Source organism: Marmota marmota, unplaced genomic scaffold (assembly GCF_001458135.2).
Source record: "Marmota marmota marmota unplaced genomic scaffold, marMar, whole genome shotgun sequence".
Classification (NCBI taxonomy): domain Eukaryota; kingdom Metazoa; phylum Chordata; class Mammalia; order Rodentia; family Sciuridae; genus Marmota; species Marmota marmota.
Genome location: NW_026000016.1, coordinates 45,298,345 through 45,311,628, shown reverse-complemented (window position 1 = coordinate 45,311,628; position 13,284 = coordinate 45,298,345). Strand labels below are relative to the sequence as shown.

At 52.4% G+C, this 13,284-nt stretch overlaps 1 protein-coding gene across 11 annotated transcripts in view; it reads right to left on the bottom strand.

The window, feature by feature from the left end:
- Nav1 (neuron navigator 1) overlaps window positions 1–13,284 on the bottom strand; it is a 255,035-nt gene that overhangs the window by 152,332 nt on the left and 89,419 nt on the right. For 9 of the 11 annotated variants that reach the window (XM_048809666.1, XM_048809663.1, XM_048809662.1 and 6 more), the window contains one exon: window positions 1,339–2,127. The exons of 1 other annotated variant lie outside the window; for it this stretch is intronic. In XM_048809666.1, coding sequence (XP_048665623.1) covers window positions 1,339–2,127 — 789 coding nt within the window. The remainder of the gene's footprint in view (window positions 1–1,338; window positions 2,128–13,284) is intronic. One more of the 11 variants, XM_048809671.1, reaches the window with a different exon arrangement.

The window sequence follows — 13,284 nt, the reverse complement described above, 5'->3', positions numbered from 1 at the left end:
CTGGAGTTGGGGGGGGGGGTGCAGGAGTGGGGGCAGGAAACCTGCAGCAGGCCAAACCCATCTCCCTCAGCTTCTCATTCTCCTGGGCAGCCAGGCAAGTTCTTCCATCCATCCATCCATCCATCCATCCCCACCGGCCCGCCCATCATTCGACCCCGCCCCTTCACACGCGCACAGACACGCCCCTTCCCAGCCCCCAGCGGGGCAGCCAGCCTGCAGGGTACCCGGGAAGGGTCCCTAGGCGCCGGGGCCTGAGGATCCACATTCTAGGCACCGCAACAAATCTGTTCAACCAAGGCGGTTAGCCTGGGCTCCAGGCCTTGCCGCCGTCCGCGCGTGGCCCCAGCACCGCCCATGTGGGCTCCCAAGGCACCGCAGCCTTGTGTCCTGCACATCCTGGATCTGTCCCTCTGTGAGGGCACCGGCCCTAGGGAAAGCAAGCGCACTTCCCCGGCCCGCTCTGGGTTTTTTTGCATGAACTCTTCAGGCTCAGAGAACAATGGAGCAGCTCTCTGGGCTTCCTCCACTCCAGCAAGCTTTGTTCTTTCCTTCCCGCCTGCTCGGCTTCCATTAGCCAAAGGGCAAAGGCTGCCCCGTCAAACAGAGGTCTGGGTGCAAAAGCCTAGACCTTCCCCTAAACGACCTGGGGTGGGAGTGGGGGTAGGGTCTGGAGCTAGAGCCTGGGCTGAGGTATAGGAGGCGCATCCAGATGCGAGCAGCTGGCTGTCCGCCCGCCCCTTGGCCCCAGACACTTCTCCTTGCCAGAACCCCCACACCCGGGAAATCCGACTCGCGCTCCCACCCGGGATCCAGAGGAAGTGGAGCCTCAGCTCTGCTTCAGGGCCAACAGGCCTTCACATCTGCTCTCCTCACATCTGTCCTCTAGATCTAGGCTCTCCCTGGACGCTTCCCTACCAGTGCTGGATGCTATCTGGCACAGTGCAGACCACTCCACAGCTGTAGTCTCCACCAGCCCCAGATATTGTCTCTTTAGGATTCTGGACTTTAAAATTCGAGGAAACCAATGGAAACCAATGGGTTCTATGTCTAAGAATCTAAGTCCTTCACCCCATTGTCCGGGTTCACCTCCCGCAGGCCAGAGTAGGGCCTGGACTCCAGCCAGGTAACATCTTTAAGACGTACTTTGACTGTGCACATCTAGAAGTGGGTCTGCACATCTGGGCTCAATACCCTCTCTAATCTGACCGGTGATGAGGAGAGCCCTACGGAGCTGGGGCAAGGGAGGAAGCTCCGACCGCCCCCACCTCGCTCCCACCTTCCCCTGCAGCTGGCCAGAGGAGCGCCAGGGGCGGGGTGGGGCGGGGCGGCAGGACTTACCCAGCATCTGGCTGAAGAGCAGCTGCTCCAGGTCGCCCAGCACAGTTACCACGAGCTCGGGGTCCACCTTGAGGAAAGCGCGCTCCTCCTGGCCCTTGGCGGAGGGCACAGGCCCAGAACCCTTTTGCGCCTTGGCCTTGCTGGAGAGCAACTCATCATCCGATTTGCCGTCGTCGCTGACCGCCGCCTCTGGCGCCTTGCTGAGCGGCTTGACCTCCGCATAAGGTCCGCGTGGGATCCGGCTGGGTTTTCCCAGGCTGGGCGCTAGAGGAGCTAGGGGGGTCTTGGCGCCGCCCGCCGGGCCGCTTTTGGCCTGGAAGAGTGAATGCTCAGACTTGGACAGCGTCTTGGACATCAGCGGAGTCTCGCGGCCCTTGGACCCCATCTTGCCTAAACCCTTGGGTGCCTTGGCCATATCGTCGCTCCACTCGGGCTCATAGAGCTGCAGCTTCTTCTCTGAGTCTGTGAGGAACGAGAGGTTGGTGAGCGACTTCTGTTTGCGCAGGTTGGAGGTCGGTGGACCGCCGGGAACACGGCTGTCCACGCTACCGGACTTGAAGACCTTCAGCTCAGCAGCGCTGGCCTTGGCCATGCTGCCACCGCCGCCCGGCGCCTTGGCGCGCTTGGGCAGCATGCCTCTGCCGTCCGCCGCTGCCGCCTTTCTGCCGGCTCCTCGCGGCTCGTCCGCGCCCTCGTCGCCGCCGCCGCTCAGCTCCACCTCGGGCTGCACGCTCTTGACGCTGCTGCCCAGCATTCTGCCCGCGAGGAGCGCATGGACGATCCGCGCGTCTGCAGGCACGGGGCGGGGGGAGGGGGCGGGGGCGCAGGGAGGAGGAGGCGGCAGAAGAGGAGGGGGAGGGAAAGGACGGAAGAAACCGGGGAAGAAGGGAAGAGGAAGGGGGAGGGAGCAAGGGAGGAGTGGGGCCGGCGAGCGGAGGGAGCGGGGAAAGAAACGCGGGGAAGGGAGACCGGGAAAAGGAAAGAGCAGGGAAACCGTGAAGCGATGGGGCGGGGTCGGAGGAAAAGGGGGCGGGGCGGGGAAAATACAAATTAAAAAATTTAAATCAGTCAAAGAAAAGATGGAAACCCCGCTGCTCCATCAAAGCCTGGAGCGGGATCGTGGCCGCCCTGGCCGGCCTGTCAGTCCCGCGGGCAGTGCACTGCCCGGCAGCGCCCTCGCCGCACTCCGCCCGCCTTGCTCCAGTAGAGGCTGCAGGCTGCAGCTCCGAGCCCGGGAAGAAGGGGAGGCGAAGGCGGGGAGCAAACCGGAGGAGGGGAGGAGTGAGCGCGAAGGGAGGGAGGTGGGGGAGAGAGAGTGTGTCTATTTCTGGCTCGGGAGGGGGAGGTATCTGCAAGCAGGCGCTCCAGGGGCGGATGAGTGGGGGGTAGGGGGCACATAAAGGATCCCACTAGGTTTTCTTCTCGCTTTCCGCGCCGTAGCAAGGCAGGTTCTTGGAGGGCACGGGTGGTCCCCTGCCGCATCCGGAAGAAAGGATTGATTGAGGAAATGTGGGGGTGCAGGTAAAAGGGACTGAAGAGGGCAGCTCAGGATAAAAGGGCAGACAGTGGGACCTGAAAAGACATTGGGAAGGTCCCTGCCCCCTACCCAAACCATCCTTGGTTTTCCCACAGGAAATTCCCATCCTACCTTACTTTAGTCTCTGAGGCACAAGGTTGCTTTCCTGAACCCAGAAGGTAGGGGACAGGAGATAGGACAGGGGAGGCTTGGAGAAGACAGGGCCAGGGGTTTGCTGGGGAGCCGACTGAGCTCTTTGGAGGAAGGGACTGACCCTTCGGATGAGAAGACTGGGTTCCGTTTCTGAATGACTGCATGACCTTGTCAAAGTCATTGAACCCCTCTGGTTGTTGGTCCCTCTCACAATGATTATAATACCAGCTTCTTAGGTAAAAGAGCTTTAGAACTTAAAGCCCTCTGTCAAACCAGGGGGAGGATGAGCCCTGGTCCCTTACCTGCCAGAGCTGAATCAGTGCTGCAGAACCGTTTAAAAAGACTCTTACCCAACCCATCTCTCTCCCCTACGCACCTCCTGGGCCCAGGGAAGAGGGAGCAAGAACCAAATGGTAGGCAGCATTTTGCCTAGGACAGTAGAGGGCCACACTGCTAGTCTTCCCAGGTCCTCCCAAGACCAGGTTGCCTGAGCAAAAGGCTCTCAGGAGAGGTGAGGGACAGCAGAAAGTGGAGGGGAATTCTGAATGCAAAGCTTGCTTCAGAAGGGGCAGGCTCCAGCTGGAGCTGTGGGCTGGGGATTGTAAAGCCCTAAGAACTCTGCCAGAATGTGGTAACTATCAGATTACTCTCCATCCCCACCACCCCCAGGATCTTCTAGCTTCTCCCTTTCTTCCTGCTGTATTTGAAGACCCCTGGGTCTACTGAGTCTTCTGGTTCATCCACTCTCCTAGTATTAAGCATCAAGCCCTACCTAGTGAGAGGGGTACTTCTGTATGCATCTGTCTTCCTACAGCATAGGAGCTCTCCCAGCATGGAGCTGTCTCTCCAGCACTTAATGTGGAGCAGGTATCGCAGCAGTGTTGGTTAAATGGATCCCAAGGCCTGCCTGGTGGATACCGGGTTGGTATCCTGCATGATCTTTTGGTCCTGGCGGTAGCCCAAGACTCCCTGCCTTCCATGATCAAAGGGTTGAACTGAGATACCACAAAGTCTTCGTGTACAGGGATCTTGGCCCAGAGAATGTTCCTACCCAGTACTGAGAATATAGAATTCTCAAGCAGAAAGGTGTTTGGTAAGAAGCATGGACCCTTGGCTGACCTTGGAGATACAGAGAAAGAGGGAGATTCTAGCCTCAAGGAACTCAATGTCTGGCAGGGAAATGCAAGATAGACAATACAACACTTAGGGAAATAGTAGGGTGGTCCCTATGAAAAAGCAATGTCACACGTTCATCACAGGTAAGCAGGAACGATAAGAGGCACCACCTCAAAGCAGTGGAGGAAAGGAGTCGGGTAAAAGAATTTGCCAGATAGTCCTAAGGCAGGGGCACGAGGCAGACCATTCTCAGAGGCCCGAGTCCAAAACTCAGGAAACTCAGGATGGAGCTAGGGCTTATGAGTCCAGATAGGAAATGACCAGCAATAAGGAGCTGGTTAAAGGGATGTAAGTCGTATCACGCCAGAACTTGGCCAGGCACCGAGCCAAGGGATGAGGCCAGTCATGGGACACACGAGATACTCAGGCTTCTGCATAAACATGAGATCCCAGTTCAAGCAGGGGATCAAGCCCCAACTTTGATGCCAAATCTTTGAGTAAACATGACCACTCCCTTCCTCCCCATCCCACAGGCCACTTGTAATAAAATTGCAAACCATCACTTCCAAAGTCCTCATCCTTGTGCAGTCATTCTCTAATTCATACAAGATGCCCCTGATTCAATCACAGGGAACCTCACCTTTCCTAAAAATAGCTATTTGAGAATCTGAGGATGCCTATTGTATGATTGACTAGGTTACACTAGCTCTTGATGGTTGTCTGTAGGTTTCTTCCTGCACATAAATTCATCTCCTCCTTAGCAAAGAGAAATTTACGGGTAATCATCCTGGCTGAAAACCATCATGTGCCCTGTGACCCATTCCACCCAGTGTACTCTGCTGCAGCCCCTTTCCTTGCTGAATTTGGCCCCTCATCTCTGGTATCCATGTCACTAGATGAAAGTCTTCAGAGTTGCTATGAAACACTCGTCCATTTGTTGCTCTGTTCATCTGCACTTCCTTGACACTGGATGCCCACTGCCCCTGGGACCTGGCCTGCTTGCCTTCCTTTCTGGTTACCTCACTCCCTCATCTTCATTCTAGTGGCTCCTTCTTTGTTCCTTTGTCCCTCCTCTCATAGGATAGCATATTTCCCAAATCCCTTAATAAACAACTCCTGAAATTCTCCTTATTGAGAGGGGAAGAACAAGTTGCCCAGAAAAAGGCACACACCATCAAAACCTGCTGCCCGGTGGGGGGGCGGCAGGCTGGGGTTATGGCTCAGTGGTAGAGTGCTTGCCTAGCATGCATGAGGCACTGGGTTCGATCCTCAGCACCACATAAATGTAAAATAAAGATATTGTGTCCACCTAAAACTAAAAATAAATTAAAAAAAAAACAACACAAAAACCCACTGCCCCAGTCCCTCCTTTGTGACACATCACCTGACAGATCCAAGATGGAAATCACCAGTGCATCTCCTCTGTCCACACAGTATGCTTTCCTCCTGTCATTTTTTAAAGGGTTTTGCCATGACCAGGTAATGGTTTCTTTAAATAGTCATCTTGGCATCCTGGAACTTTCTGACACTCCCTAACGGGACCTCTCACTTGGTCAGTCTCTTTTTTGATTCCTTTCACATCCCCTGAGTTTCCCACCATCCTCTTCTGCAGTGGGAGAGCTCTGCTGCCGTGGCAACAGTCATTCGGCATCAGTCGATAACGCCAATATGATAAAGCCAATATGTGCAGAGCGTTTCCTCGAGTCATTCCTAAAAAGAGAGGGACCTGCCCTGTCACACTATCTCCAAGCCCAGCCCCAAGCCCTCCCACTTGGCCGTTTTCCCCTTTCTCACCCATCTTGTGACAATGGCAGGCTTTGAATGGTTCACTAAAGAGCGATCAAAGATCAACGAAGGGGCTATGTGACCAGGGAAAGGCCTGGCTGGGCAGGCAGTGGGCGCTGGTGATGTCAGTAACCTGATTCAGGGGGTTGGATCCTGCCCAATTTCTAAAGGGAGGTTTAGAAATAGGAATCCTGAAAGTCTCCAATCCCCAGCTCCCCAAAGACAGGCTTATCACCCCACTCCTCTCTTTTTGAAGGCATTGGCAGTTTCTGGGCTGGAAATAGGATGAGTGATTTGACCACATCTGTTGACCAATAACTTAATGCAATTTGAGGAATGAAGATGTAGGCTTATGGCCAAGGAGAGGCCTGCTGGGTGATTTTACATTCTCACACTCCTGTGATTGGAAACGGATGTAACCCAGGGAGTCTGTGGGGGGTCTGGGTCCGGTGCCTGTTAGAGAGGGGTTAGGAGGAGCTGGAGGAGGCAGTGAAAGAGAAAATAGGGTGGGAGGGAAGACTAGACTGCTCCCCACACTGCTAACCTTGCAAGGTGACTTGGGAGCAGAGGGGATCTGGGGGAGGGAGGAGTGGGCAAAGGAGTCCACACTTGACTCCCTCCAGGACTAAGGGCAGAGCAGGGCTGAGGGAAGGTGTCCTTGATTTCTGTGCCCACAGTCCAGATCTGGGGAGCAAGAGCTAGGAATCCAGACACATAGCTGTGAACCTAGCCCACCCACCCTGAGTCAAGGTGTCACCAGCCCCATAGAGTTTCCCTGCTCAGACCCCATGATATGGTGTCTTCATCATGGCCCTAGCAGATACCAACATCTCTGCCCCTATAGAAAGCCCTCCAGGGCTGGGATTGTGGCTCAGTGGTAGAGCGCTTACCTAGCACATGCAGGGCCCTGAGTTTGATCCTCAGCACCACATAAAAATAAACGAACAAAATAAAGGTATTGTGCCCAACTACAACTAAAAAAAAATATTTTAAAAAAAAGAAAGCCCTCCAGCCATTGGTCCCATTTCCTTCCGCCCTTTTCTCCACCATGCCATTTTCCCATGTCATTCTACCTTTCAGCAGGGACTTCTTAAGCACCCCAAATGTGTGCAAGGCCAGACTAGATAGAGGCTGCTGACACAGCTGATGTTTGAGCACAATCTCATCTGCACCCAGACAACCAGTTTCCCCTGCTCATGCCTTGCTCAGGGCCCACTACAAGCGCCAGAGGATATGGCAAGTGATGAGACAGACCAAATTCTTATCGTCATAGGACTTATATTCTCATGGGGAAAATAGACAATAAACCAGACAGAGATGTTAGATGAGTGCTAAGGAGAAAGAAGGGGACTATGAAATATCCAGCAGCAGTAGTTGACTTTTCCATACTGTGGCCAAAGAAGGTTTCACTGAGGGTGACATTTAGGTAAAGATCTGAAGGAAGTCCATCTACATGGACATCTGGGAGAGAAGAGACTTCCAGATTGAACAGCCCAAGCAATAGCCCCAAGGGGGAATATGCCTGGCATATTTGAAGGTCAGCAGAGACCTCAGCAGGACTAGAGAGAAAAGAAGGGAGGGGTAAGGTCAGTGATGTGGTGTGGGGTCAGTGTGTGGAGGGCCTTTTAGGTCACTACAAGGACTTGGCCTTTCACTTGGGAGGGAGCTACTGGCAGGTTTGGAGCAGAGAGTGACATGACCTGGCTTCCCGCTTGGAAAGGTCACTTTGGTTCCTGTGTGGAGACAAATGGCTGGGTTCCTGGGCAGAAGCAGTTGCAACAATTCAGCTGAGTGATGCCGGTGGCTGTAGTGATCGTGAGAAATGGTCAGACTCTGGATAGATTTTGCAGCCATTAGAATTTGCTGATAGGCCAAATGTGGGTGTGTGGGAAAGAGAGGAATCAAGAACATCCCCAAGGATTTTGGCCTGGACTCTGATTAAAGTTGCTGTCCATTGAGATACAGAAGGATTTAGGAGGAGCTGGTTTTGGAGAAAGGATTAGAGCTCTCTCTTCTCCCCAGCCCTTCTTGAGGACATATTTATGTCCTTTACGGATGCATTCCCCGAGACTTCACGGGGTTCACTGCAGCGACTTTTAATAATTTCCTAACATCTGCAGCTATCGTTCATCATGCACTGACTCGTGTTTCCCAAGACCCAACTTTGGTTGACCTTGCTCTCGAAAGCCATCAAAGCCCTGTGCACATAGTGGGCTCTCAAAAATATTTTGTGAATGACGACTGATTAAATGAATGAATGCGTGACTCAGAACAGATGTGTAGGGGATTGTAAACAGCAGTGACCTCTCGATACCCTGTGGCGAGAGACGGTGCAGCTGGCGTGTGGAATGGAAGCCAGGCTTGTGGGATGCCGTCCCAGAGGCATCTTTTCTCCCTTTCCTGCAGCCCTGGGCTGGGGAAAGGCCACCCGACCCTCTTCTTGCCTCTTCAAAGCAAACTCCTGTTCTTCAGAGCAATGACCTTGGGACATTCAGGGATGAAACTCTCCTGCCCCCAAATTTCTGCTCTGCTCTGAGAAACAGGGGCTTGAGTGGGTGAGGTGTCCTCCCAACCCAGTCTGCCTGGCTCATGTAGTCCCCGCTGAACTTGAACCTCAGCCTCCCATTTGCAGAAGAAAAGAGGACAGTGGACACAGTTGACCAACATGAATGCTCCAGCTCCAGGAAACCCTTCTAGATTGGTCCACTTGCTTCCTCCCAGCCCGGTCGCTATCTTTGCTTTAATAGGGCATCAGTAGCTGAGATGGTTCTGTGGATCACCCTTCCTAGCCCTAGAAGTCTCCCCGAGTTCAGGGATTGGGGATTTTTATTCTGGGTCAAAAGATCAGATGTGTGAGCTCTGACAATAAATTTGTTGTCTGTCTGTCTGCTGGGGAAAACGAGGCTCAGCAAACAGAAGGCTGGGAGTGGAGCCAGGGTCATGGGCTCTGTCTGCCCTCTGGCTCGAAAGTCCCAGAGGGAGCTTCTTGAAGGATAAAAATGCCAAGAAATACTAAGCTACGCCGCACATCGCTCACAGCCGCCGGGACACATCTCCCTCTGACCAGCGGGGCAGGGATGGGCCGGCCCACAGTGTGAAAGGAAGGGGCAGAAATGAGGCCCAGAGAAGAAAACACTGTCACTTCTGGTCATATAGGAGACAAGAGCAGAGCCTGAAGCCCAGCATCCCTGGCTAGAGGAATGGGACCTTCAGAGCCCTTCAGAGAGAAGTTGCCCCTGGCTGCGTAGCCCCACAGGAAGCAGGGACTGTGCATGAGGCTTATTCAGAGGGTCTGCTTCAGACCTAAGTGAGGACAGGAGCTGGAGCTCACAGGACTGACCACTCCTTCACCCAGGGATCTCAGCTGGCCCCAGAGCTAAAAAGTCCAAGGCTGGAAAATGCAGGGCGAGGGACATGCGGTCTTGGACTGGGCTGCTGTTCCTCGCTCTGCTAAGTGTTCCTCAAGACCCAGGCTCTTAGAGGGCAGCCCCAGAGAGGCAGGACCAGGCACCGGGCCTCTCTTGCTCTTCTGAAGGGAGCGAACCGGGACCCCCCAGGATTGAGACCCTTCTTCTCCTTTTATAGCGAGAACTCCATGCTCTCCTGGAGGAGGGTACATCTCTGAGAGAATGACCTGGATTGCCTCCAAGAAAAGGAAAGTCCCCCATTTTCTGATCTTGGCTTCCATCATGTCCAGTGCTAACCAACACGCAGGACTAATATCTTCACCCCTCCAACTTCACCCCCTTGGCAACAATGCCCTCTACTGCTGTCCTCCTTGCCTCTGGTCCAGGCCTAACCCTTCCTACTGTGTACCTTTGCTTTGCCCTGCCCTTCTCCTGAATACCTTTTATATGAATTCAAGTCCAATGCACGCTTCAAGGCCTGCCTCAGGGTCCCCTCCTCCAGAAAGCCCTCTCTGCCTGCCCCATCCACACTGCCTTTCTTATTCACTGATTATAGTCAGGGAGGCATGTGGTCACATTCTGCCTTGTTACATCCTAGGGAGATATCCTCTCCTTCCAACTAAATTGTAAGCCCCTGCAGGAGAGTTACTAAGGGTGCACAGATACTTGCTGGACTGAAGGCAGGATTCCTACAATCACCAAACCCCGACTCTTGCCAGGAACTCTCTTAGATACGTCATGTGCGTTATTTCATAAAACTATATGAAGCAGGGGCCATCATTGTCTTCATTTTATAAATAAATACACTTTCCCAAGAACACACAGGAGGCTGCTGGTGGAATCAGAATTTGAATCCAGGTCTGTTGGGGTCCTACATCTTTCCCTAATCTCATCCTCTCACTATGCAGCTGTTTCCAGAGATTTGCTTGGTAATTGCATGTGATACCAAGAAGTATGGAGCTCCTGTAACAGGAAACTCTAGGGTCCTGGCAGAGAAAGGGGGACTGCATCCTGCAGGGTGAGTGGAGAGTAGGAAGGAGGGCCTGCCTCTCCTATCTGACCCACTGAGGAGCTGCTATGGCCCAGAGCCTGCTGCAGCCGAGTCTGCATGGGTCTAGGACTGACTACGCCAGGACTGGCCCACAGAACAGGGATGAACTAAAGAATTATCCTCTGGATATAGCTGGTATTCCATAGCACCATCAGTTCCTTCCTAGCACAGCCTCATAACCTCTGTCCTAGGGTCCTGGGTCACTTATAGTGGACAAGTCCTAGATTCCTTGTGATCTTCCCCCATCTTCAATCTTGGGAGCCCTGGGTTCTCTTCTTGACTTCCTATGTGGCCTTAGGAGAATGCCTACCTTCAGTTGGTCATATAAGAAATGAGGTAGGAGCTGGCTATGGTGGCGCATACCTGTAATCTTAATGACTCAGGAGGCTGAGGTAGGAGATCTCAATTTTGAGGCCAGCCTCAGCAATTTAGAAAAACCCTTTCTCAAAAAATTGAAAGGGCTGGGTGTGGTGGCACACACTTGTAATCCCAGCGGCTCAGGAGGCTGAGACAAAGCCAGTTAAAAGCCAGCCTCAGCAAAAGTGAGGTGTTAAGCAACTCAGTAAGACCCTGTCTCTAAATAAAATACAAAATAGGGCTGAGGATGTGGCTCAATGGTTGAGTGCCCCTGAGTTTAATCCCTAGCACCCACCCCCTCCAAAAATTGAAAGGGCTGGTTATGTAGCTCAATGATAGAGTGCCCTTGGGTTCAATCCCCAATATGAAAAAAAAAAATAAAAGAAAGAAATTAGATGGGGAAGGGAGGGTAGAGAATCTATTCTTTCCAGCAGGGAAAAGCAGGAGGAAAATACCTAATCTAGAGCACTCTCTCTCTCTCTCGTTCTGAAACTGGACTCATTTAAAATCACATCCCCCTGTTCTACTGCCCAATAAAAAGCCCAGGGTAGGAAGTCCAGATGTTTCCCACATGTGCTTGTCCTGTATGTTACCATGGCAACTGTCCCATATACACAGCTGGGGTGGCCATTGCACATTGAGACCCAGATGAGCTCTGCACCACCCAGGTACATCACCCTTAGACCAAGACCAGCCCAGATTAGTTGCCTAGGCAACCACAGGCCTGGCAAAGGGAACTGCAGGCAGGCAGTGGAAGAGGAGAGTAAAGTGGGTGCGTGCGTGCGAGAGACGGTGCCCCTGTGTTGGATGGAAACACACATCCTGTTTATGTGAGCAGGTACCCTTTGGTGTTGTCAAACCTAGAGTCAAAGCAGACCCATCCATGCGGAGTTGGTTGTTTCAATGTCACTGAATTATAAGGCTAACTTTGACCTTAAAGATAATCTTACTCAGCATCTCCCTCAGGGCAGAACTGACCCATTTGTAACAAATCCTATTACCTCACAGAGGGCCAAGTAAACCCCCCAAATGGGAAGAAAATAAAAACACAAGGCCCAGACCTTGGCTGCCTTGCCAACCCAGTGATGATATCCTGCCCCAGATTAGAACTTCTTAATCTGTGTCCACAGACTGCATTCAGGAGGTCGGTAGAACCAACCATCACTATCAGCCAAACATTGTGAAGGTGGCCATTTGTCTCTGGACACATATTATAATATCCCTCAGGTTCTTAGAGAGGGTTTTTTCTTTTTCTTTTTTTTTTTTTAAACGAGGGATTGAACCCAGGGACACCTAATCATTGAGCCTCATCACCAGCCACTTTTTATATTTCAATTAAAGACAAGAGTCTTGCTGGGTTGCTGAGGGCTTCGCTAAGATGCCAAGGCTGGCTTTGAACTTGTGATCCTCCTGCCTCAGCCTCCCAAGCTGCTGGGATTACAAGTGTGTGCCACCGTGCCTGGCTTCAAGAGGTTCTTGACTTCAAAAAGTTAAAGACAACTGCGAGAGTAAGGAGGAACTTTTTTCCCAACTTCACTAGAAGCAGAAGGGACAGCTCTTTAGAGAAACCTGGCCTTCTTACTGCCCTGCAGAATGTGTTTCTCCACCAAAAAACTCTCATTTTGTGGAAGTACTCACGTGCCCCATTGGTACCTCTGTGCTTTATTAGAGTTTTTGCTAGGTTTTTCAATGAGGCATTAAACTTCACAGAGGTATGCCATGGATTCATATTTCAATGAATTTTAATAGAATAATCACTGGCAATTACTTGGCATATAAAAATGGCTCTGCAAATGCTAAGAATACTCATTGGCATGGTGGGTGGGAGTATCAGTGCCATGAGGAGAACTTTGCCTGATTTCCTCACTGGGAGCTTGCCTCCTACCTCTGTGCAAAGGGATTCTTCAGCAGGAAGGATGTGATGAGCTCATGGGGTCAGATCCCACCCCTGGACTGGGCCAGTCTCAGTGTGGACTAGGCTGCTCTCTCCCTCCACTTCCACTGGGGCTGAGCTCTCTCATTCGGAAGTTCTTTTAGCTGTCTGACCTCCATCACTCATACCACAGAACACTCTCATTTCCTTCTCCCATTCTCGGTGGAGGGGGAATGACTTCCCTGAGTGAAGGGACCCCTGGGCAGTTCTATTCTCTCCCCTCCCCCAGGGCTTCTCCTGCTCTGGGGTAGATGATCCCAAACTTGCAGACCCTTCCTGCATCCTGATCTTCAATGATTGGCTCCCTCTCAAGCCCTGAAAGCCCCACTATTGGGAGCCGTGCACAGGCAGGCAGGGTTTTTACTCTTAAAGACCTCGACGGAGGAACACTACGCCTGGCAGCAGCTCTCAGAACACCCTCTCTCTGGTTCTGTGTCTGCGTCACCTCAATCTTCTTCTGTCTCCCCAGAGTTCCTTCCATGTAACCCTACTGGGCAGCCTGGGGGGACTCTCAGCAGGGCCCCCTGATCCTCTTACCACTAGGGCCAGCTCTGGAGGGAAGGCTGCAACTTTGGACAAGAGTGGCTTCAGAGCCAGCATCCTTTTTTTTTTTTTTTTTTTTTTTTTT